The sequence below is a fragment of the Littorina saxatilis genome, linkage group LG5, assembly GCF_037325665.1.
Source record: "Littorina saxatilis isolate snail1 linkage group LG5, US_GU_Lsax_2.0, whole genome shotgun sequence".
Classification (NCBI taxonomy): Eukaryota; Metazoa; Mollusca; class Gastropoda; order Littorinimorpha; family Littorinidae; genus Littorina; species Littorina saxatilis.
The window spans coordinates 56,182,188-56,207,190 of record NC_090249.1 but is presented as its reverse complement, the minus strand read 5'-3'; the positions used below and the strand labels follow the sequence as shown (position 1 = coordinate 56,207,190).

Here is a 25,003-nt window from a genome sequence, read left to right as displayed (position 1 = left end):
TGCGCTTGTGAAGTTCAAATTTAAAGGGCATTTGCGGTAGACGACTTTGAAAGGAGAGAGAGAGAGAGAGAGAGAGAGAGAGAGAGAGAGAGAGAGAGAGAGAGAAAGAGAGAGAGATGACATTGTAGAGCTGAGAGAAAAAGTTTGATAATTATGCATAAACAAGCCTAGGAACCTCTCTCTGTTTCAAGATAGCTTAATTCTCTCCAAAACATGTCTAAACTTTCGCAGTTTTTAGAGCTACCTTCTTGAAATGTGTGTAAGAAAGCTGGTTGACCCGGATAGGTCTAAGCCAAAGATTAGATTGTAGTGGAAGGGCCCCTAATATGGACCACTTTTTGTTTATTGCTGATAACTAGCTTGTTTTCTTGCGAAGAAGTTTCATTTTGTGGTTGGTAGTCCTTCTCTCTTAGTTTAACAGTTAGGCTTAATTAGAGTGAAATAGCTTTGATAGACCTTCAGCAAAAATTAAATACAGAAAAAAATCACAAATGGTCCATATTAGGAGCCTGGGCACCCAATATGGACCAGTGAAGCGGCCTTCACGAATCACTGTAAAAAGCCCCCTATACTTCAAAATAACATGATACAACTTAGTGTGCAAGTCAGACTAATTTAAATGTGCTTTAGATTTAGCTGCTTCGGGTTGATGAGAGCATTATTTGAAGCACACCACGAAACTGAAGAAGCTTATCAAAAACAGAGTGAAAATAAGTGAAATTATCAACTTCCACCAAAAAAATACTATTTGTTATATTTTCTTGAAATCTCGAGGTTATAGGTTATTTCCCGCAAGCTTCTTTATGAATTAATTGAAATTGCCTTTAGTTTTTATTTTCTTCGATTTGTTGAAGGTGGTCCATATTAGGGGACTCACACATACTTTGAGGTTTTGCCATTATTTTTTGTTTGCAGTAGAACCTCGGGGTACACACTCTTAAAATGTAACAAATACGGTCTTAGCTGTCATATATAGCAATTTTTGTGTTATGAAAGCTCCTGGCTGTGGACAAAAACGAGTCCGTTTTAGGCGGCAAATTTAGAATGAACGCTGCCAAAAGTGAAAAAAAGCGAAAAAGCCTAACGGTTTTGAGGTTTGTGTTTCTGCAACTGTTTTGACATGTGCAACTTATCCAGAGAGGGTGAATAAAGCGAATGAAATTGTTTTGAGCGCTCTAGCGCCGTTAGTTTGTCCGAACAGGAGGTGGTCCATATTAGGAGCCGGTCCATATAAGGAGCTTTTCTCCTATCTTGACCTGAACCCCAAACGATACATGGCTGATTTGAGAAAACCATTTTCCTATGCATGTCGCTGTTGTGCGGTTCTGGGCTAATTTTTGTTTGTTCGTTTTTTGCAATCAAATAAATACATAAAACATTTTTCAAACAAAGTTTCTTCAAATCAACTCAAAATCAAACTATCTGTCTCTCTCTGTACCCTTGTAAATAGGGAAGGTGAGAGAGAACCGTATTTCAGTGCATTCGATTGACTGACTGGTTAATCACGCTTCAGCGTTCTTGTTTCTATGTTATGTAGGTCTTCTTCCTAATGGTTGTGTGAGAGGCCAAGTGACTCCTTTATGCGTTAGTGTGTGTTTTAGAGAGAGGGCATGTGTGTGTGTATGTGCGTGCATGCGCGCGCGCGTCTGTGAGAGAGAAAGAGAGAACTCAGAAAATGTATTGTTTAGGCCAACTGACCCGTAACAGGTACATAATTATTTTAACATGACAAAACGCTCAGAGAGAGAGAGAGAGAGAGAGAGAGAGAGAGAGAGAGAGAGAGAGAGAGAGAGAGAGAGAGAGAGAGAGAGAGAGAGAGAGAGAGAGAGAGAGAGAGAGAGAGAGAGAGAGAGAGAGAGAGAGAGAGAGAGAGAGAGAGAGAGAGAGAGAGAGATCTTGTCTCAAACACCATCCGTCCACAATTTAAGTACACAAAGGCTTGTATTTGTAACTCATTGTTTTGAATTCTATTTCATGTTGTGTCATTCAGTCAAGCAACACTGCACGTTATTATAATCAGATGTATGACAGTAGACCAACAAACGTTCCCTGACATGTTGATAGGCAACTTGACGTTGAGCACACGAAATGTAACATGATTTCATGCACTTTATTTTCATTTTTTTCACATACAAAAATGACATTGTCCCATTCACATTTCTCTTTGCGTTCAATTTCATTTATATCAAGTTTTCACACCCATGCACAACAAATAATATGAAACTGCAATTTTTCCAATCACATGTCTTTGCATTTACTTTCTCATTTATGTAAATGTTTTCATACTCACGTAGAAGTTAGAACACTTGCACAAGCACAAAACTGTAGTATCATTTCCACATACGAAAAAAGACACACAAAGGCATGCAACTCACATTTCACAGTCATCCTGCTTGCTGCCGCGCGAGCAGAGAAAAATGTTTCCCTCTTTATCTTCACTGCGCTGGCTGCAAAACCCCTCACGCGGAGGTGCTTCATAACATTTTAAGACTTCTCTCTCACTCTTTCAGTATCAGCAATGATATTACAATGTATTAAGGTACACACACTTTTTACGTTTATATACACGACCAAAATCCATGAGCCTTAATTGTGACCATGTCTTTTTGACTAGAAAGCACAATGTCATATACACTGCTCTGTTACTTTGTTCTCTCGCATAACCTCTGGAGTTCACATGACAACTCTTGTCTTGCCCCTAATATGGACTACTTTACATTTAGTCAAGTTTTGACTCAATGTTTTAACATAGAGGGGGGATCGAGACGAGGGTCGTGGTGTATGTGTGTGTGTGTCTGTCTGTGTGTGTGTGTGTGTAGAGCGATTCAGACCAAACTACTGGACCGATCTTTATGAAATTTGACATGAGAGTTCCTGGGAATGATATCCCCGGACAATTTTTTCTTTTTTTCGATAAATACCTTTGATGACGTCATATCCGGCTTTTTGTAAAAGTTGAGGCGGCATTGTCACACCCTCATTTTTCAATCAAATTGATTGAAATTTTGGCCAAGCAATCTTCGACGAAGGCCGGACTTCAGTATTGCATTTCAGCATGGAGGCTTACAAATTAATTAATAACTTTGGTCGTTAAAAATCTGAAAATTGTAATTAAAACTATTGTTTTATAAAACGATCCAAAATTACTTTTATTTTATTCTTCATCATGTTCTGATTCCAAAAACATATAGATATGTTATATTCGGATTAAAAACAAGCTCTGAAAATTAAAAATATAAAAATTACGATTAAAATTAAATTTCCGAAATCGTTTTAAAAACTATTTTATCTTATTCCTTGTCGGTTCCTGATTCCCAAAACATATAGATATGATATGTTTGGATTAAAAACACGCTCAGAAAGTTAAAACGAAGAGAGGTACAGTAAAGCGTGCTATGCAGCACAGCGCAACCGCTACCGCGCTGAACAGACTCGTCACTTTCACTGCCTTTTGCACTAGCGGCGGACTACGGTCATTGTGAAAAAATGCAGTGCGTTCAGTTTCATTCTGTGAGTTCCACAGCTTGACTAAATGTAGTAATTTCGCCTTACGCGACTTTTTTTTTTTTTTTAGTTTCTGGACAAGTCTTGCAAACCTATGTAAAATAATCCATTGAGGAACTAGTGAGCAAGAATACAGAATAAACAGACCACCTGAAACAAAACATATTATGATAGAAATCTCTCTCCACCCTCCCTCTCTTACCCTTATCTGGTAATATTATCATAGACAAACGAAGATGTAAACATGTGTGACACAAATACTCCAACATCAAGATGGATCGGTAATATCAGTTATTCTGCACAATCTTGCGTATTTATACAGAAACATTTCACAGCCATCATTTATACAGCAATATTTAACCGCCATCATTTATACAGAAACATTTAACAGCCATCATTTATACAGCAACATTTAACAGCCATCATTTATACAGAAACATTTAACAGCCATCATTTATACAGCAACATTTAACAGCCATCATTTATACAGAAACATTTGACAGCCATCATTTATACACGTACTTGCTTTCAAATCACCACAGATCGTTGACTTCTGAATAAGAAAAAAAAAAGAAGAAAAAAACCACTTCAAGACAGAAAAACTGATTTTCTTCAAACACTTGCACACTGTACAAATATTAGCTTCTACACATAGTCGCGCACTGTACACAACGAAATTGTACACACATCGAGGTACACTGTTAAGAAAAACTGTTCCAACACATTCACACACTTAGTTTAGCAACAGGCCACAGCGTGCTAACAGAGACAATGAGTTCAAATTAACACATACTTCAATCTTTGGCATTCAAAACTTAAATCTACACCTAACATTACAAATCCATCATATACGTACATCACCATGTACAGCAACAATCTTAAAAATGAAAAACAAAATCAGCAGGCACTTGGGCCATGTTTATCATTAAAAGTGTTGTTCTTTTAATCAACAGAACAAAACCTATTTGTTGTCCTAATGACTGCCCTCATACTGTTCTCATTTGATTTGGCAAATGCGAGTCCGTAACAAATATGCCATTTCGGGGGGGGGGGGGGGGGAGGGGGGAGATGGGATAGAGCCACTTGTTAATTGTTTCTTGTTCACAAAAGCACTAATCAAAAAATTGCTCCAGGGGCTTGCAACGTAGTACAATATATGACCTTACTGGGAGAATGCAAGTTTCCAGTACAAAGGACTTAACATTTCTTACATACTGCTTGACTAAAATCTTTACAAACATTGACTATATTCTATACAAGAAACACTTAACAAGGGTAAAAGGAGAAACAGAATCCGTTAGTCGCCTCTTACGACATGCTGGGGAGCATCGGGTAAATTCTTCCCCCTAACCCGCGGGGGGAAGAGGTTTCTAAAACATGACAGTTAATACAGCAAATGAAACAGTTGTGGTACCGGCTGTTTTATACTTGTCAGTCATAGATCAATATCAACAACTTGCTTAACACTAAGCACCAAATGACTGTAGAGTTCACGACTTAATTTCAATCCCAACACTTGAAGTTCCACATGAAAGGAAATCAAAAAAGAATAGAAGAGAAAGAAAGCTCTGAAACAATAATATGTGGTCAGGAAGGTAAAGGTGTGTTAGTTTATTTAGTTGTTGCTTTGTTGTTTTTTCCCCTTATAGAGCCAACCCATTATAGAGCCAACCCATTATAGAGCCAACCCATTCAACATAAACATGGTGTATGCAACACAACATACTCAGGTCAACATCGTGTGACAAACTTTCAAGGTACATGTTCTGAAAATAACATGTAACATTACAGTGATTTGTTTGTTTGTTTGTTTGTTTGCTTAAGGCCCAGCCGACCACGAAGGGCCAACATTACAGTGATGGCGCTAATATTTGTTCAAACTCGGTACACAAACTTTTATGATGAAAACTGTCCAGAAAAAAAAGGTAGGCTGGTCATTGACACCAGTAAGAGTCCAACTCAGAGTACTGGTTTTGTTGTTTTACCAGCGAAAAAAACCCGGTAGTTCTAAAAACAACAACCGGTAGGTCATACCATACCGGCAGTCGATTTTGTTCCGGTATTTTCTAATTTCAAATTACCGGTTAACGCCAATACTGCATTAATTCCAACCTGAAGGATTATGTCCGATGAATCAATAAGACTGCCTAGTCATGTCCTTACCAATTCTAAACATTTACATTAAAACTTTTCTGCACACTGCAAGAAAATACAGGAAATGAAAGCAAGTCAATTACAAGAAAAAGTTTGATGATATTAATTAAAAGGCAATAAATAGTCATAAAATTCCCACTTTTCTAAGAAGCACAAAAATCCAATTCAGTGCGGCACAATAATGCTCATTCTTTAACAAAAATCACCTTGGCTCTTGTAAAAAAAATGCATACACAGAGAGTTATTGATTTTGAGTCAGGTAACAATTCTCAATAGATCACCTCAGATTATGTCACAGGTTTTTGGTTCATCAACAGTGTGTCTCTTTAAGAACTGTACAGAGGGCAACAGACTACTCAACAACTGAAGACACTTTAAGAACTGTACAGAGGGCAACAGACTACTCAACAACTGAAGACACTTGAGACAACTTAAAAATCAAGGCTTACAAGGTGGTCAAACTAATAAATGCAACAAGTTTTCAACTGGAATTGTTTTTTTGACGTGTTTTAGAATTCTACTTAATGCAGCAAACTTTCAAAGGAAATAAAATGCAGATAGATGTGTTTTTGAGCTCTGGCTCTCGCAAACATGCACATGGCTCATGAATTTGCTATGTCTGCCTCCTATATCAATAACATCATTGATACTCAACTGATTTAAAGGCCAACAACCTCTGGTATCCGGGGTCGACAGATGTACACTTGTTCCGTTTTTGTGTGCACTATATCCCACATTACTGACACTGTGCAGTGTGACTCCTTGGCCTTTCACTGTTACAAGTGTCGGTGCACAGGACACCAAATGTGCAGCTTCAACACAAACTGTCTTACACAGTGGAACCCACCTTTTAAGACCCCCCAAATTTAAGACTTCCTCGCTTTTAAAGCCGGACCTTCGTAGGCTAGCGTGTACCCTGGGACAAGGAGATTTACGATGCAGGAGCCGTCAGAAGTCGGCAATAGCATGGGCGCGCTAGATAACCCCACCTTTTAAGACCCCCCAATTTAAGACTTCCTCTCTTTTAAGACCTTGCGTTTTCAGACGTTCTGTTCATTACTTACTTACTTACTTATGCCTTTGACCCCGTCCGGGGCATAGGCCGCCAACAAGAGCTCGCCAGGCACTCCGATCCAGGACATGTTCTGTTCATAATCTCTGTAATTTACCTCCATTGTAAGACTCCCTCCTGTTCAAGACCGGATTTCCCACATTTTTGGAGGTCTTAAAAGGTGGGTTTCACTGTACGTACTGGTATAAAGATATTGTTTGAAAGCGTGGAAGTCCCCACCAGCGACAGGTCCATCGCCAATGCAAACAAGGATCACAGTATGTAGTTAATGCAGCACTCTGGACCGCAATATTCCCAAAACAGGAACACAAGGTATAATAACACTTCATATATCGCTTGCTTCTACTGGTCCGTCGGCACTTTGTACATTTTCACTGGTATGAATTATATACATGTACAATATGTACATTATATATATATATATGTATATATATAGTACTCTTTTGACCATTCTGAAACCTCATTCGTTTCGATCAAATACACTCAGAAGCACTCATAACAAGTAGCTGACAAAGATGTCATTCGCATTTACAATCCAGCTCTGTGACCCCACTACAAACAAAATAATCAAGTGGGGTTAAGGAGAAGTAACATTGTTTTACACAAATCTGTCAAGCAGCCCTCTGGCAATAATACACTGTATACAGTGTTCTAGATGATCGAACATGTAGCAAAGACCTTACGTGTACGACTACGTGTAGATATTGCGTCACACGTGACTCACTTTTTTCTTTAATGTTCCAAATGCATACGTTGTTTTGCTCCCACCAAGACTACAGATCTTGGCAAACGCATGACGTAAAAACTAGATTTGATGACGTTACCCGTACACGTTCCCGTAAACGTCCTGAAAAGTGCTGATCTAGATCTTGCTATTGTTTCAGGCAGCTCTCCAAACAAACTTTTTGGTAGAGTCACTGCCAGGTTATCAATATTTGGTTTCTTTTGTTTTAATCAGCAAGAATTCCTTCCTCCCCATGATGTTCTGACGATTAGAACTGTAAGTGTACCAAAATTGAAGCATTCAACCCCAAGACCTAATGCAGAAACCCATGAAAAATGATTGAGGAAATATTTACAGTTAATTAATGCTGTTATATGGTTTCTTTTTTTTTAGATCACGTATCACTCATAGGTAGTGTATACAAAAAGAGAGAACAAAAAATAAATTACAAACTTAGAATAGACAGATTATATTCCCAGGATTGCAAAAGGAAATAGAAACTTGAAAGTCATGCTATCATTGTTAAACAGAGATGATAAAACATGATTTTATTGGGAAATCATCACAGACATTACTTCAGACACCTCCCATGCAGACAAAGCAAGCCATTCTCACAGCCTATGGGGGAAGGACTGCAGTCACAAAAGAGAGAATAGTTACAAAAGAGAGAAACAAGAAAAGATGATAATACAGAATGCCATTTCCTGTCACCGCTGTTGTAGTATTTCTCGCCATTTTCCTTTCCAATACACCAACATACAAGTACAGAGAAGTGGACGATACTTACACACCACAACAATATTCCCACAAAAAACATCAGAAGACAAAACATTTTCAAAAAACAAGAATTGGAGTTTAACAATCCAAACCTGCCCTGCACTCCAGTGGTGAATTTCTGTTCTGGCATTTGTATAAAGAACAAGGATTGCTCGTGAAGAAAAGAAAAATGTGGATACAAAAATTGTGTTCTAGGCATCTCACAATTTATTTGATAAAAATGCTCATAAATAACCACATTCCTACTTTTGACGTTTTAGTATTGTAGAGCTAGAATATAGTTGAAAAGGACATCTCTAATCGTCCTTACTAAGTACTAACTGAAAGGAATTTTTATTTTTGCTCATTTCTATGAGAAAAAAAGAAGTTTTATGCTAGGAACAGAAATGTTTTCAAAAATGGTGTCTAAGGGCTGAGAAAGTAGAACTAAGATCTAGGTATACTCAGTACATGTACCCACTTCATTTAATCTCAACCTGGCAACTCAACACTCAAAACTCAAGTACTGCCATTCTACCTGGTGAAAACAAAAGGTGTGGAGATGATCTTCTAAAATGAAGTCCACTTAACGTTTGAGGTACTATACAATAAAGCCAAGCTAAGGCTCGGTGTGTCCTGGTAAAATGAAGTCCACTTAACGTTTGAGGTACTATACAATAAACCCAAGCTAAGGTACTATACAATAAACCCAAGCTAAGGTATTATACAATAAACCCAAGCTAAGGTACTATACAATAAACCCAAGCTAAGGTACTATACAATAAACCCAAGCTAAGGTACTATACAATAAAGCCAAGCTAAGGCTCGCTGTGTCCTGGTAAGTAAGTGACAAAATCTATTTTCACAAAGCACATGCACCGCAAATAGAAAAGGCATCGTCAGAAACAGTGCGCTTTGAAAGCGTTCAGGCTTTACACAGCTTCAGCTCAACATAACTGTGATCACATGCAATCCCTCTTGATCGTTTTAGTTTGTTGTTGTTGTCATCTGTCAATGGTTTAGCAGACTGAACAGGAAGGGCGACACTGTCGTGTACTTGATCCCATGAAACGCAGCATTGCACACCATACATGTTGGTCACAAGGTCAGTGAACATTCTCAATCCCTGGTTGGGCCTCGCTCACTCACTGCGCTAGACTTGTTGTCAATCGCCTTCGTGCGATTTCCACGTGATGACATTGTTAGTTTGGAAACTGGTAATTTCCACTGGAAAGACTTTTGGGGTATGATAGTGAATTACCAATGAAGCATGCTTCAGCCAGAGGTGTACCTGCTCTGTTGAGTAGCACAGACAATCTAGTCTCACTTTCAAAGCTGTTGTGTTCCTGTCTGTTTTATCTCACCTGTAAATACTGTGAAATGTTCTTTCAAATATTTTACTGGACGACCACAGTGAAAGAAACCATACCAATCTTAACAACAGGCCGCTGTGTCATTCTGTTGATTCAGAAGCTGAAAAGTCAAGCAGACTTAGAATTCACCACCAGATAATATGTTTGGTTCCTCATGCTAACAACAATTCCACGCAACATTTTGGACCGCAGAGCTGGAAAATGTCTTCAGTTCTACTCTCAATACTGAAAATCCAATTCAAATTTGGACCACAATTTCTTCCATACCAGACACTATCTGGCAGTTATGACAGATTGGGACAAAACGGCTTGGAAACTGGTCACAGTCTCATCACATCCACAATGCTGAAAATGCAAGTAGTCAGGTAGTTCAGTTTTATCTGGACCACATAGCCAACAAGTTTTATCCTGACCATGCAGCTAAGTAGTTGTATCTGGAACGCATAGTCCAGGTGTTGTATTCGGACTAAACAAACAGCCAATAATTTTTTTCTCCAGATAAACCAGCCACGTAGTTTTCTCTTGACGCACACAGCTATGAAGTTTTCTCCGGACCAAACGGCCATGAAGTTGTTCACACACACACACACACACACACACACACACACACACACACACACACACACACACGCAGAGTATCCAAGGCAACTGGCACGATAATCCAACTAGAATCAGACGCAGACAATCACACCCAAAGCTAGGGCTACTGCTGCTGCATGCGCAGGTACACGTCTGAGTGTGGTTGGGGGGGAGGGGTGCTCCGCACGGGGTACAGGAGGCAAACGTCCAGTTCGTTGTTGTGCTCGGCCAGCGATGTGCGGTGGTAGTGCATGACCAGGTCGCGTAGGGAAGGGAAGATGAAGTAGGGGTCGGCAAAGCCGTAGCCTGTGTCACGTCGCAGGATCTTGCAGTGGCCCACCTGCCCGCGACACCTGCACAACCAGAGAACAGTTCTGTCAGTTCAATTCATCATGAAAAGATTGTTCAAAATAATGTCAAAAATAATGATAGTCATCATGAACTACAAATCTAAACTAAAAGAAGTAGGAAACGGAAAACTAACAAGAAGAATTAGAGTCAGTGGCAGAGAGGTAGGCTGCTGGTAGAGATTGGAAGGAGGGAAGGTGGGGGTGGGTGGGAATGGGGTTGATGAAAGAAGAAAGTACACTGACTTAATAACCTTTGACCAAACTGCACTTCCCACAGACACTCTGTCTCTGGCCCTGTCACGATCATTCTCCGCAGACTAACACTCGTTTTGCTCAATGTGTCGTACCTGTCATCGCTTGCATCACAACAACCCTGCCCTCTCTATGCATCCCCTTCATTAATCAACTCCAGAGAAAGGGAACACATTTTTCTACCTGTAACTAATCTTAACCTTCTTTAAGCCAAGTACAAACAGGTTACGTGTTTAGACCTCATGTCTCCTCCATCCTCTTTCCCTATGTTGGAAAAAAATAAATACAGTACATTCTCTCTCCTCTCTAGTCCCCCCCCCCCCCCCCCTAAAAACAACCATTGAGAAGAAAAAAAAGCCACAAATAGGCAAGCTTTTCAAACAGGCATCACTTACAATGATTAAGATGGCAGCTTTTCCGTCAAAGTTAATCCATCTCGCCCACTCTCTCTATGCAAAAGGTTCTAACAGACATGCGTCTACATACAATATTTTGCCAAACTTAACGTAAACTTGCATAAGTTAGCCCAAATAATGCAAAGAAGAAAAGGAAAACTAAATAGAAGGTAGTTAATGAGCTGCCTACGTGATAAGTCCAACTGAGCCCAACATAGCTACAAAACCAGCGATCACACATCCAAACACACCTCAAAAGTTTCACAATTCTTTCACTTCTGCAAGGATATGACAGGGAACTGAGCAGTTTGGTCACTGTTATCAGTCCCCAACACCCCTCCCTGCACCCCCCCCCCCCCCCCCTGCCAAATACCTCACAAGGTGGGGTGCTGCAACCTACTGCACATATTCAACGAAAGCTTCACACTTTCTAGACACTTACACAATGGACAAGACGTGGGTTCTCTCCTCCGGTTTGGGTCGGATGAGGAAGGTTCCGTCTGTCCGTGTCATCAGCATGTCCTCTGCCTTGTCCCTGGCACAGTTGATGAACCACTGAGTCTCCTCCAACTGTGGGAACGTGTATTCGTCCTCCTTCAGGTAGAAGGAATCCGAGGGGCTGCAATCAACACAGACATATCAATCAACACTTCTGTTTTGGACCTAAACAAATCTTAAGACCAGTATGGCTACGACTACTGAAAGCTGTCATTCTTTGGTGGCTTCTTACCACTGTGAGATTGACAGAGTTTATTTTGACTCAAATATTCAACTTAAACGTGTAACCACATGACCAAAAAATGCCAGACAACCATGAAAATCTTTGCTGCAGACAACACAATAAAGCTGGCTTCTTACCACTGTGAGATTGACAGAGTTTATTTTGACTCAAATATTCAACTTAAACGTGTAACCACATGACCCAAAAATGCCAGACAATCATGAAAATCTTTGCTGCAGACAACACAATAAAGCTATAAGCTGCAGCTAAAACAAACTAGTCAACCATTCAATCAACATGCCCCTCCTCTCAATGAAAAAACCCCACACCAACAACCCCAAAAGGACAGAAAACAATGGTGACTGCACGTGAGAGCAAGGAATAAAAAGACAAAAAATTATGGTTCTTATGTGTCAACGAGGATGACAAAATTACAATCTACTAACTTCGTCATCTTCCTTGACACGGGAGTACAACGTCTTTTTATATAGCAACAGACAGGTTTTCTCTTTCTCCTTACTTGTCTTCTTTCCTCTCAAGGATGTTGTCGAGGAAGTCGTGCGTCTTGCCGTGGTCCAGCAGCCATTTCTTGAGCTGGTCTCGCTGCCGCACCAGCCGCTTGATCTCGGGCTTCATGGCGTTCATCTCCGAGATGAGCGTGCGGTTGTGGTGAGATTTGCGGTTGAGGTCGACCTCCAGCGCACTCTTGCTCTCCTGGATCTTGAGGTAGCGGGACTTGAGCAGCTCAAAGTTCTCGTGCAACCTGTCGGAGGACAAGGTGAGAGTGCTGGGTGATTCTTTGTTAGTCTTGTGTTGAGTATGGCGCACAAGGTATACAAACAAGTTCAGCCTACGATACACTCAATGCTTCGTTGATTCATTGTCCTAATCTCTGTGTGTCTCTCTACCACTTTATTTTCTCTGCTGGAAAATGATATCTTGTTCCAAGTGGTGTACTTCTGCATCAAGATTTGCTTCTGTCAGGCAGCCAGCCAGGAGGCATGACATAGAAAAAGCCTACAACAAGTTTAGAGGTAATTCTAATCAGGCACACACACACACAGACACACACTCTTGCCTATTCTGCTACCCTGAACACTGCCACTCAACTCTCAAGAACTTTGACACCAAATACTCTCTCTCTCCCTGTTACCCCACCCGGCCCCTACCCAAGAAACATGGAACTGCAATAGGAAACAAACTTGCATCGGTCTCGAATTGCACTAACTGATGAAGAGACGATAAACAATAATGTATGGATTGAATACTGGATTTCCCTTCTTTCAGCCATTTGACGTCAGAGGCCTACAAAACTTCATATTTAGGCGGCCAGCCGAGACTACAAAATAGTGCATGTTTGCGTGTGTTCAATCATAAAAATAACGTATACTATTAATAACCAACCAACCTAAGAAACATGCTAAACCAACTCACTTGTTGAGTTCGTGGCCAGAAGCCTGGTCGTGTGAGCGGCGGTGGAGGTCCATCTGGTCCTGAAAGACCAGCAGCGTCTCCTTGAAGGCGTCCAGGGCCTGGTGTTTGAGCTGCATCTCTGTGGCCGTGCGCGTGTGCTGCGTGTACAGGCGGTCGTACTGCGCCCGCCGCTCAAGGTACTGGCGGTTGATCTCAATCAGGTTCTTGATGTCCTCTGACACATCCTCTGCATGTTCCTTGTCCTGAAAGAGGAAAAAGAAATTGTGAAAGCAATGGTTTCTCTTTCAAACACAGGTTTCAAGACAACTGTGCAATACTATAACCTAGAGGGCAAAGACATTGTGAAAGCTTTTGCTTGCGTTCGTGGCCTTGTTTCAGACAGTCAAATCCAATTCTTTCATGTCATGTATTGTGAATAACATTGTTTTAAACCAAAGCAATGGTTTCTCTTCAAAAATGGACAATACAACAGCAAAATTCTATAACCCAGACAAATGTTTAATTTCTAATTTGTTATACAGTATATCGGTAGGAGATGGGGATGAGGGGTCTGAATATATATGTGTGTTTGTGTGTTTGTAAATGCACTGAAAATATTGTAATCTTTCTCCCCTCCTCCTCAATGGTAGTACAGCACTCTGAGCAGAGTTTTAACACTGGATATACACGCTTCAGAAATATTATGTATCATCATTATGATGAAATGATGAGCACTGACCATGCCCATGGAGCGACTGATGGGGTAGAAGAGGCGGGTGTCGAGGGTGCGGTTGTACATGGCCAGGGAGTTGTTCTGGTAGTGCTGGATCAGGTCCACCACCGAGTTGAACTCCAGGGGCTCCACAAAGCCGTACTTGCCGTCCTTCTGCAGAATCTTGATCAGCTTGTTGCTGCCCCCTTTCCTGCAACCACACATAGCAAATGAAATTAAAATGTCTAGCTGCATGTGGGTATGTGTCTGCCTGGCATGCTGTCTTTACCTGTGTGTGAGTGTACATGTCTGACAGTGTGAGAGTGTATGTGGGTCTGTTTCACCCACACACACAGGCAGTCAGACATGTTCACAAACACATTCTGTCTCTCTCTATCCACTCTCTCTATTCACATTCTCTATTCACTCTCTCTTCTCTTTCTCTCTCTCTATCCACACTCTCTCACACACACAATACCAACCTCAACGTGAGCGTGTAGTCGCCGGGTGTGGTGGCGTCGCGAACGAGGAAGGTTCCGTCAGGCATGTCCTTGAGCTTCTCGTTCACCTCCTCCCTGGTGATCTCACCCCAGTACCACTCGGCCTCCTTCAACCGCTCCTCCGCAGACAGCGGTGATGGCATCGTCTCACCGGGGCCTCGGGGTGGGCCTGAGAGAATTAAGGGGGGCTTGTTCATTAAAGAGTACATGACCGATTCTTCTTCTTCTTGTCGATCACACATCTAAATTGTCAGCCCGAACATGTACATGACTGATAAAGACTGTATACAGTAGGTTGTTTGCAAGTCAAGTTTCAGCTGTATCTCCTGGCCAGTACACAGCTACTAATGAGCAGAGTGCATGTCATTTGCTGATCTTTCATGTGTTATGTTTGTGCGTTCCTTTTTCTTCCCACACAGTATAAGCAAAGTGGCAAGTGATGTCAACCAGGAAGTTTTTATTCTTAATGAAGGATACAGTTTTGTCAGCTCCGGTTGATGCTTTGTTATTGATAACAGTGACCTCATTGAACTGATCATTTGACATACTTTTCACTGATTAAGGTGCAGCCTTTCATCTCTTGGTTGTAGATTATTTGGCTCTAACGCCTCAGACAGATACCTACTTTCTTTTTTTCTTTTTCTGATAAGCCAAACCTACTTCCCTTTTTTCCTTTTCTTCTTCCGATAAGCTATCACACAAAGTTTCAGGCATAAAAACTCTGATATCAGCGACAAGCTAGCAAATGCACACCACAGCATACCCAACTGCACTGTGCTGAAAACACAGGGTGCGCTTTGTGCATTATGTCACAGGGCAGCCTGAGAATGACTGTACAGTTTTGGAATACAATTTTCCTGTTAAGAAAAAAGAAATGGATGATAAGACGGATTGTTGAACTCACGTGGAGGTATAGGGTTTGGTGAAGGGATGGGTGGGATCAGTTCGCCCCAGTTTCCGTTCCTCAGCAGTTCCTCTATGATGTCGATGTGAAGCTTGGTGTTCTCGATGATCTCTCTGCACACAATCAGATCATCCAGTCAGTCCACTTGTCTTGAATAAGCAATTTGTTGTTGATATCAAAAACTAGTTCTCTATCCTTCAAGCAATCCTCCTTTCCTTGCTTCATGACTTCATGCATGTATGTTAATCTTCATATTATAACTAAGAGGGTGGACATTGTCCATGGTCATTCTTTCCAGAATAACAAACAAGTTTTGATTACATTTCTGATATTTTACCCATAGGCTAATTCAAACCACAACAGACAGACAAGACTCCTACCGATTACTACAAGATCAAAGCACCACCCCAAGGCACTCTTCATTTGAACACTGCTTCATCCCCCCCCCCCCCCCCCCCCCCACCCAACATCATTCAATCCATACAGGGCTTCATCTATCCTCTACCTCCCCCCCTTAACACACACACATCTCCACTCCAACCTTGTGGTACAGGAAATAGGTTAATGTGATCAGGCGGGAGGGAGAAGAGGGGCAAGATGACCTTGCTTGACCTTGCTTGAGTGATATAAAACAGAGATAGATGTGGCTGTAAACAACAGCCCTGGGATGCACCATGGGATGCCAGGTAAAAAAAAAATAAAAAAAAAAACCAGCAGGGGGGGGGGGGGGGGGGGAGGGAGAGACAGGTAAGGTCCCCACACATTACTTTTATGGCCCCTTGTGCCTGCAGGGGTTGTGTGTGTGTGTGTGTGTGGGGGGGGGGGCAACTGACGTCATGGCAACTTTTCTTTTTCGTCCCCTTAGGGCAAAGCTGCTTGACAAGAGAGACCCTAGCTAACAACAAGAGGAACACTCTGCAATCTGATTAATGTTCATCAATTGATGTTAAGTACCCTCTAACCACCATTGCCACATGTGCAACCACGATTTCCATCAGAAAGTTAACATTTGCATGACAAGTGCAACTCTTTCAGAGATATGAACCGAGACAGCTTTGAAAGAATAGCTAAAAGACAAGCAGATACAAAGAAATATACCAAGCCTGCGAACTATCTTACTTTTCTCTGCCTCACTAATACAGTGGTACCTCTGTCTAACGACTTTGAAAATGTAACCGAAATTCGGTTGTTATATGGAGGGGTAGTAACATGGAGGATTGGTTTATGTTCGGGTCCGTCAATGATCCGGAATGACATGGGCGTTTTGATTGATGCCGCCCACAAAGTAATGTTATTGAACTTATTCTTTCCTTAAGACGATTATGGTAAACAGTTTTCCATTGAATTATTTACCCACATATAGTTTTCTTGCTTGTTTAATCAAGCGATGATAACCTGAAAAGGTTCCTGCAATGTATCGATCCTGAAGCCCCGTAACTACTCGTGGGTTCAGGAAAGCATGCGGTCCAAAAGCATGCAGTGATGCACATCGATCTTAATACCAGATACCAATCATAGTCATACTACCCCGCAAAGATTTGGTTAAAAACAAAGAAAAGTGTCCCAAACGCAAGGTTCAAAAACTGATAAGCCTTTACGTCTGCGAACAGCGGCAGTGTGTTGACACTGATCACAGGCGAATGTATCGTCCACTGGACTACTACTATCACAGAAAGAATCTTTCTGTGATAGTAGTAGTCCAGTGGACGATACCTTCCGCCTGTGATCTGACAAGCTACACACAGCCTCGGATCCATAAAACCATAGCCTACTTTTTAGTCATCATAGCACCTGCAGTTGTACTGTGTCCTTACAAATCCCTTGAGTTTGACAGTCCTCGCTTTGCCATCAAAAGGGCTGGCTTGAACTGGTTGGGGCTAGGCTGAAGACCTAGACATCTTGCCCTCCTAGGGGGAAAAGGGGAGAGTTTTGTTGGGGGAGCGCGGGAGGGGGTCGTGGGGGAGGGGGTCGTGGGGGAGGGGGTCGTGGGGGTCGTGGGGGCAGAGTGTCAGAAGAGTAGGGACAGGAAGAAAGCACTACATTATGTTTTGGTGACAGCTTGTCTGTCACACCCCTACACTCCATTGTCTGACCCCTTCAGCTACATACACACTTTGTCTCGCTGTGCTGTACTTGTCACTTGATGTGGCTGCATTTATGCAATGTGGTTGTGTGGGCTGAGACAGAAGACAAGTTTGACAGAGAGAGAGAGAGAGAGAGAGAGAGAGAGAGAGAGAGAGAGAGAGAGAGAGAGAGAGAGAGAGAGAGAGTTCACGTTAGAAAGAGACAAAAGAGACAAAAGGGATGTAGACAGTGTTGTGTGCATGCCTCAGACATGGGATTCAGAAAAAGTGATAATTAAGGAAAATGAAGGTGGGGGTCTGGGGGCCGCAGAAGGCCACCAGTAGGGTCCAGGGGCAACGCCCCTGGTCGGGGTCTGGGGGCTTCGCCCCCAGAAGCTGAAGGTTTTTATTGTTTTAGACACACAAAAATGGCCCTGAAATACATGTATATTTCAGCTTAATCATAGCCCCCCCCCCCCCCCCCCCCTTTCTCTTCCTTCCCATGTTTCTCAAATTAATTTTACACTAAGACTCAAAATAAGGAGGAGAAAGAGAGAGAGAGAGAGAGAGAGAGAGAGAGAGAGAGAGAGAGAGAGAGAGAGGCGGGGGGGGGGTGGGGGGGGGGGTGGTGGAGGTGGCATGTGACGGTGTGGTTTCAATGTTCTTACCTTGTCGGTGCCAAACGACCCCAGTGACTGATTACCCGACTGGGTTTTCAGGATAGTCAGGTGCTTGTTGCTTTTCAAGTGGCTTTTGAGGGCAGTCTTTCCATTGGAGCCGTAGTTGATAACATCGTTGCACAAAGTGCACTGAGCTTTTCCCGGCAAGTTGATTTTAGCAAAAGCATCGCCAACTTTCAGTTTCACGTCTTGTGTCTTCTGGCCTTTCTCGTCTTTCCAGCTCAATGATACAACTTCATCGAGCCAGTCGAATCTCCAGAGATTTTTCTTGTACTTCTGCTGGTCAATTTCCCGGGCTAGAACGGTTTCGTCTCGCTTTAGCTTCCTCATCATTTTGGCAGGTGGCTCGAAGCGATGTAAAAATGGCGCCGAATCATTCTCATACGGTATGCTTATACTGAATCCCCGATAGCTACGTTGAAACGGTGACTGTAGGAGACAAAGAGCGCGTTCCCATACGGATCGACCAGCAACAGTCTGACCGTTTTAGGAACCAACCGTTCAAGAATAGTATGGAATGGAGCGTCGCAATCAGCGGACCGGCCGAAAAACTTGGGTCTATACCTACATATACCCCAACATTTTCTCAGCGGATTTGCACGAATCTCAAGAATGATCCCTGGAGCCTAAAAATTTACGGAATTCCGTAAATTTACGGAAGAATCCCATGTCTGATGCCTGTTTGAAAAGAAAATGTGTGTTTGAAACTGCAAACACATTACAAGTGCACTAGTCATGTCTACCATGTGCACACAAAACAGACCAACTGCAAACAGTACATTCAAGCTATGACAAAACAAAGCAGACACAACAAAGACAAATGATCAACGCATAAAAAACGAAGGCTTATCAACACTCCAGCAACTCAAATACACTCTTTCACCATATCATGGAAACTCTACTCACATGATTTTCTCCCAGGGTGGGCGCAGCAAGATATGACAGAAGACATGGGACAGTTTATCCACCCCATCCATGGTTCCAGACTCGTTCTGGTACCGCCACAGCCGGCAAAAGTGAGCCATGACGTAGGTGAGGGTGGATTTGTGGGTGGCAGGCAGGTCTTCAATGAGGTCCGTCAGCGATTTGGATAAATCTGACTTACTGGACACTTCTGGAAATAATGAAACAAGTGGTTTTGTTAGATTTGGATACATCTGACTTACTGGACACTTCTGGAAATAATGAAACAAGTGGTTTTGTTAGATTTGGATAAATCTGACTTACTGGACACTTCTGGAAATAATGAAACATGTGGTTTTGTTAGATTTGGTGAGAATGGCTTTAGATTGTTGTCTGTGAGATTGGATTTATTCCCCTGAAAGATAGTGTTTAGTCTTCTACTGTATGGTTTGTGACAATGCAACTTGCTGAAAATAGACTTGTCAGTGAGATGAACTTATTTTTGAAAAAGTGTGTATGGGGAAAGAGCTCAGAGGAGTGAGAGAAAGAGAGAGAGCGAGAGCGAGAGAGAGTGGTGTATGCAAGAATCCATCCACACAATGTGAATGAAGAGCAGAGAGAGAGGAACAAAATAATGCATTACTCACTTGAAGCTTCAATAAACTGGTTATACATCTCTACAGGGATGAGGGGATTGGGCAGCTCTCGAAGGTACTTCTTCAACACGCCTGCTATACAGTGCACATCGTACGTTGAAAGGTTCACCTTCTCCTGCTCACCTGCACATACACACACACAACATTTGCATCAGTAAGTTTAAACCAGAAGGGGGACAATACCGTGGAACCCCCCTTTTAAGACCTCCAAAAATCTGAGAAAATCGGGTCTTAAAAAGGAGCCAGTCTTAAAAGGGAGATCACTTTACAGAGGTTATAAACTGAACATCTCAAAAAACTATTGTCTTAAACGAGGGAAAGTCTTAACTTGAAGGATACACCTATTTCAAGTATGGTGCACTATTTTGCAGTTATCTCAAGAAACAACATGCAACAGCCAACAGTAACTTACCCATATTGAAGGCCTCTTTAATCTCGTTGATATCTTCTGTTTTGGCTGATATTCTGTATATGCTGATAGCTTCTGATTCTGCAAATAGAAAATGTATAAAATACAGTTAAGATGTACAGAGAGAGAGAGAGAGAGAGAGAGAGAGAGAGAGAGAGAGAGAGAGAGAGAGAGAGAGAGAGAGAGAGAGAGAGAGAGAGAGAGAGAGAGAGAGAGAGAGAGAGAGAGAGAGAGAGAGAGAGAGAGAGAGAGACAGAGAGAGAGAGAGAGAGAGATAGAGAGAGAGAGAACAGTGAAGCCTAACTGACTACTCTGATAATAAGCAGTAAAATCATATTCAAGTTTGTACATGTACACATCATTCTCATAAACACGAAAGCAAGAGCAGTATAGCACATCCAGTAATTATGCCATACTACCCCTTTTTATTCTCAAATGTTCACTCTTTCAGCAAACCTTTCAGCCTAAACCTGCCAATGCCTTCATGTCCCACTAAAGGAAAAGTAGTTACAAAAGATGCTAACAAATAGAACTGTTACTTGTAGAAAAAAATCAAATAATGCAATTCTTACTCGTAGAAAAGAATCAAAAGAATGTATTATTCGTAGAAAAGAATCAAAAGAATGTATTATTCGTAGAAAAGAATCAAAAGAATGGAACTGTTACTTGTAAAAACGAATCAAAAGAACTGTTACTTACTATGCTCTTGACACCACTGCTCGATTTCCTCAACACATTTGACGATGGGCCAGGGGGCCTCCATCCGTGATTTCTCCACCTCCTCTGACAGCTCCGAGCCGAACACAGCATCTGCAGAACACAGAAATCTTGTCATTAACATCATCATCGATTTTATCATCGACATTATCATCATTGACATCATCATATCAAAATCATCCCTAGCATCATCACCACAATTGCCACCTACTCTGGGAGCAATGCAATTCCCCCCTCCCTGCAGGTCCTGGCAGAATGGATCGAGTTGTTTAGCAGAAAATTGTGTAATATAAAATTGAACAAATCTGCGACCCTTCAGAAAGGATAGAACAGCATTCAACTTTAAAATCACACTCTTAATCCATTAAACAGCTGTGTATCAAAGGCAACTCCACAAACCTATCTCAGCAATAAATATCATACAACAAAGACTAACTATCTATTTGTATTTCTGAAACCAGGTCAACTGAAACTACTGTTACTGGCAACCGATGATCTTCCAGACCAAACACAGAAAAGGCAAGACCAAACACTTACTTTGGGTAAAACTTGGTCGCCGAAGACGCTCTAACTTGGGAACATTGCACTGGGTTGGTTGTTGCGAGGAGCAGAACTGGTGACAACACAGTCCACACTCTGGAGAAGAAGAAAAACACCATCATGAACACATTTTATGAGAACTTGAAATAAAACGCATCTTAGTATGATAGTTAATACAAATGAAAAATCAAGCTTGTTAACGAAAAAAAGACTGCAAAGTCTATAATTTACATGTACTTTACCATTACATGATCAGAACTAAGTTAAAACTATTGATACTCTCTTCAGAAAAGGACAAGAGCTTGAACACATTTTCTTCTACTGAATGATCACCTACAAATTAATGGCACAGGAAACATGGCAGTTTTTACATCTATAGAACAAATTATTACAAATATGCATAAAGGTATTCACTTATGCAACAGCAGGAAAACATCATTACTAATACAACAACATGTACTGATTACCCAACACACTCCTAATAACCCATGACGGAAGCGAAGCTTTTATGCAACAGCTTTCAACTCTGCATGGGAGAAAAAAACAAATCCTAGTTTTCAGCACAGAAAATCAACCAGCCAGTGGACACACACACACACACACACACACAAATAAATCAACATTTTCATGCATAAATTCAACCTGCCCTGATAAAACAATTAAAATAAAACCCCAGGAGAATTATGTAAGTCATTAGAAATGGAGAGCGATGACTCACCACGGCACTGCAGCCCCTGATGGACAAGCCCGTACAGCAGTTTGTCACACAGGTGGCACCGCTGAAGGGTGGAGAAGTTGTACTCGGAAAATCTGTGCTCAGAGTCGCCCGCAGCCGCTGGGAACAGAGAAAAAACGCTAGGTTACGCAAGTGGGTTAAATCGAAAATTTTATTGTAAATTTTCATTTGATTAATATACCTACCCGAATCACATATAGCATTGACACAATCGGAGATGCTAGGTTCTGAAAAGGCTAACCGTCTAAGGGAAGCAACCCCAACCACAAAAAGAGTAAACATAGCCATGGTAATGACCATACACCCGGGGAGTTACCTCCCATTGTGCATGCCACGTCACTACCGCTACTGAACACGTGGTTCATATCATTCGACCTAAAGAATAAATTCTCAAAATCAAAAGCGGGGTTGGCGGGAGGGAATACACTATGTGATTCGGGTAGGTATATTAATCAAATGAAAATTTACAATAAAATTTTCGATTAAATTACATATTCCTACTCCGAATCACATATAGCAGATTGCCACAACAAGGCGGTGGGAAAGAAAAATCCAACTCACTCAAAAAAACAAAAAAAAACCTTGCCGGAAAACTGGACCGCTGCCAAAAAGTCAGGAAGGGCCCAGTGGGAAAGAAAATCTAACCCACTCAAAAACCCTTGCAAGGGACTGGCCCACTGCCAAAAGGCAGTGAGGGAACCGAGGAAAGTCCTGATTGACAGCCGAGATGTATCTCAGGCAAAAAGTGAAAGAGACAACCTCAGAGATCCAGTAAGCTGTACTCAGCACTTCTTCGAATCTCCTAGCCGTAAAAAACAGCACAGGAATAGACCCAAGCCTTGGATTAATAACCCTGGCGAGCCAAGGGAAAGACAAGCTCCCCCCCCCCCCTTATATTGGAAGGAAATGCTAATGTCCTGAAAAGATCTGTGCGTAAGGTTGTCCCCTCAAAGCTGAGAAGGACGAACCCTCGCGGTGACCCTAAGACAACCATGCCAAAGTCTGCAAACCTTGGGATGTAGTAAAGCCCGAAAGGCCTGTGAGAAAGAAGTCAGCTCAAAATAAGAGTGACCAATCCCCACGAAAGAGCGAGAGAGAGACATCCGAGCACTAAGTACCAGAGTCCACCTCGAAGAGAAAACTCACAAATAGAAGGTCGCCAGTTATCCTCTGCCAGTCTCTGCGAACGCAGAGAGAGAGGTAGCACACGACAGCAGCCACTTACGACTGTGCGCAAGCCACCGGAAGTGTGGACCCCCGGTGGTCAAAGACCGGTGTGACTGGCAACCATAAACAAAATGGCTAAAAGCCAGAGTGTTCCCAAAACAGTCTGCTTGAAGGTAATTGAGAGTGAATCCAAAACCGAAAGCAGAAAACCAAGACTGGTAAACGTAAACCGTGAAGCCAGCCAGCCATAAGACTCCCGAAACAAGAGTTCTCAGGGAATAAACAGGCAGTTAACTTCCCGGCCAAATCAAGAGCCTTCCTGAGTTTGGCCAAAAACCCAGAGCGCGTCTGTCCCTCTCTGAAAGACAGAGTCAAACAAGGAGAAAAACGGACAACCGCCCTAGTCAAAGTTGCCTTTTGTAGACGGGCGACTATAAAAGAAACCCGACCCAACGGACGTCATCCTGACTCACCTCATGCCATGATGAGGAAGAAGAGACCAAGACGGAATTCACAGGAACCGAAACATTAGCTAAACCTCTGCCCGAAGGAGAAGAGTAGCCAAAAACCTGAGAGAGAGGAGGAAAGCCACAAAGAACTACTCCTCAAACATCCATTGTCCAAGACAATGCCCCCTCAGGAAAATCTGAATGTTACTTCCGAGGCCAGCTCAAGAATACCTTAAGTTTGGACGAAACACCAGAGCGCGTCTGTTCACTAGAGAAAGACAGAGTCCCACTCGGTGAAAGACAACAAGGACCAAAGTCCAAGTGTTTGTGGCCAAAAAGGGGTAACCTGAAGCCAGAGAACCCCGCCCAAACGGAAATCGTCCTATCCAATCTCCTTAAAAGTGAGAACAAAGGAAAGAAAAGACGAAGTCCGAAGCCACAAGAAACGGGAAGGCAACAACCACCATCGCCAAAACGCGGAATGGCTGTTGCCCGGCCAAGGCTAAAAACCCCGACTCCCTAAGGTCGGCCGTTATTCCATCCACCCCGACGTACCAAGAAACGTCGGTGAGAAAAACAACATCGCCGGTAAACCCGGAAATACAACAGCAGCAGCCCGTGGCTGAAACAACTGTTACCCCAACCGAAGACGGAAAGAAGTATTCCGATGGAGGCTGCCTATTGGCTGCCAGCTTAGCTTAACCAGAGGATTGAGCATGCTTCTCCGAAGCATGCTTCCCTGAGGATGCTAGCTTTACCTTACTTCAACCCTTGTAAAGCAGTCAGAGACCTGGTGATCTCTACTCGACTGAATCTCTACTGCGAGCAAAGCTTAAGTGACTCTCTTTGACTGTTCAGGGAACAGAGAATGCGAAAGAAACAAGTCCCTCCGACACCCGCCGTACGAGCGTAGTGAAGGAAGGGCAGCCTCATCTGCTCTTCGCTCACCCTAGCAAGGGCTGGCCAACAGAGTAGAGAAAGGAGGCAAGTTCCAAAAGCTGAATTAAGCAAGGAGGAACAAAGGTGAAGCCCGTGTAGCCGAAGCCAGCCGGGGCTGAGCGTGTTCCGGAACTGAACCAAGGTAGAAACAGCGGCAGAACCAAAACGCTAGAGATACCACTTCCGGGAGGAGAAGGCATAGCCAAAACCTGCAAACCGTGGTACCCGCCAAAGGTGACTAAGGAACCGGAAGTAGGAAAACATCCTACCTTCGCGGAACGGAAGTCCGACATCGACAACAAAGTCAACCAACAAGGAAGCCACCAAAGTCGATG

The 25,003-nt window shown here is 42.4% G+C and overlaps 1 protein-coding gene across 1 annotated transcript in view; it reads right to left on the bottom strand.

Annotated features, from left to right (window-relative positions):
* Window positions 1–5,175: 5,175 nt before the first annotated feature.
* LOC138967488 (phosphatidylinositol 3-kinase regulatory subunit alpha-like) overlaps window positions 5,176–25,003 on the bottom strand; it is a gene marked incomplete in the record, with an annotated part of 127,949 nt that continues 108,121 nt past the window's right edge. Inside the window, 13 exon segments of the mRNA XM_070340048.1 lie at window positions 5,176–10,515; window positions 11,602–11,778; window positions 12,401–12,643; window positions 13,315–13,556; window positions 14,033–14,216; window positions 14,488–14,674; window positions 15,410–15,522; window positions 19,059–19,266; window positions 19,703–19,834; window positions 20,124–20,201; window positions 20,820–20,930; window positions 21,375–21,473; window positions 22,096–22,212. Coding sequence (XP_070196149.1) covers window positions 10,287–10,515; window positions 11,602–11,778; window positions 12,401–12,643; window positions 13,315–13,556; window positions 14,033–14,216; window positions 14,488–14,674; window positions 15,410–15,522; window positions 19,059–19,266; window positions 19,703–19,834; window positions 20,124–20,201; window positions 20,820–20,930; window positions 21,375–21,473; window positions 22,096–22,212 — 2,120 coding nt within the window.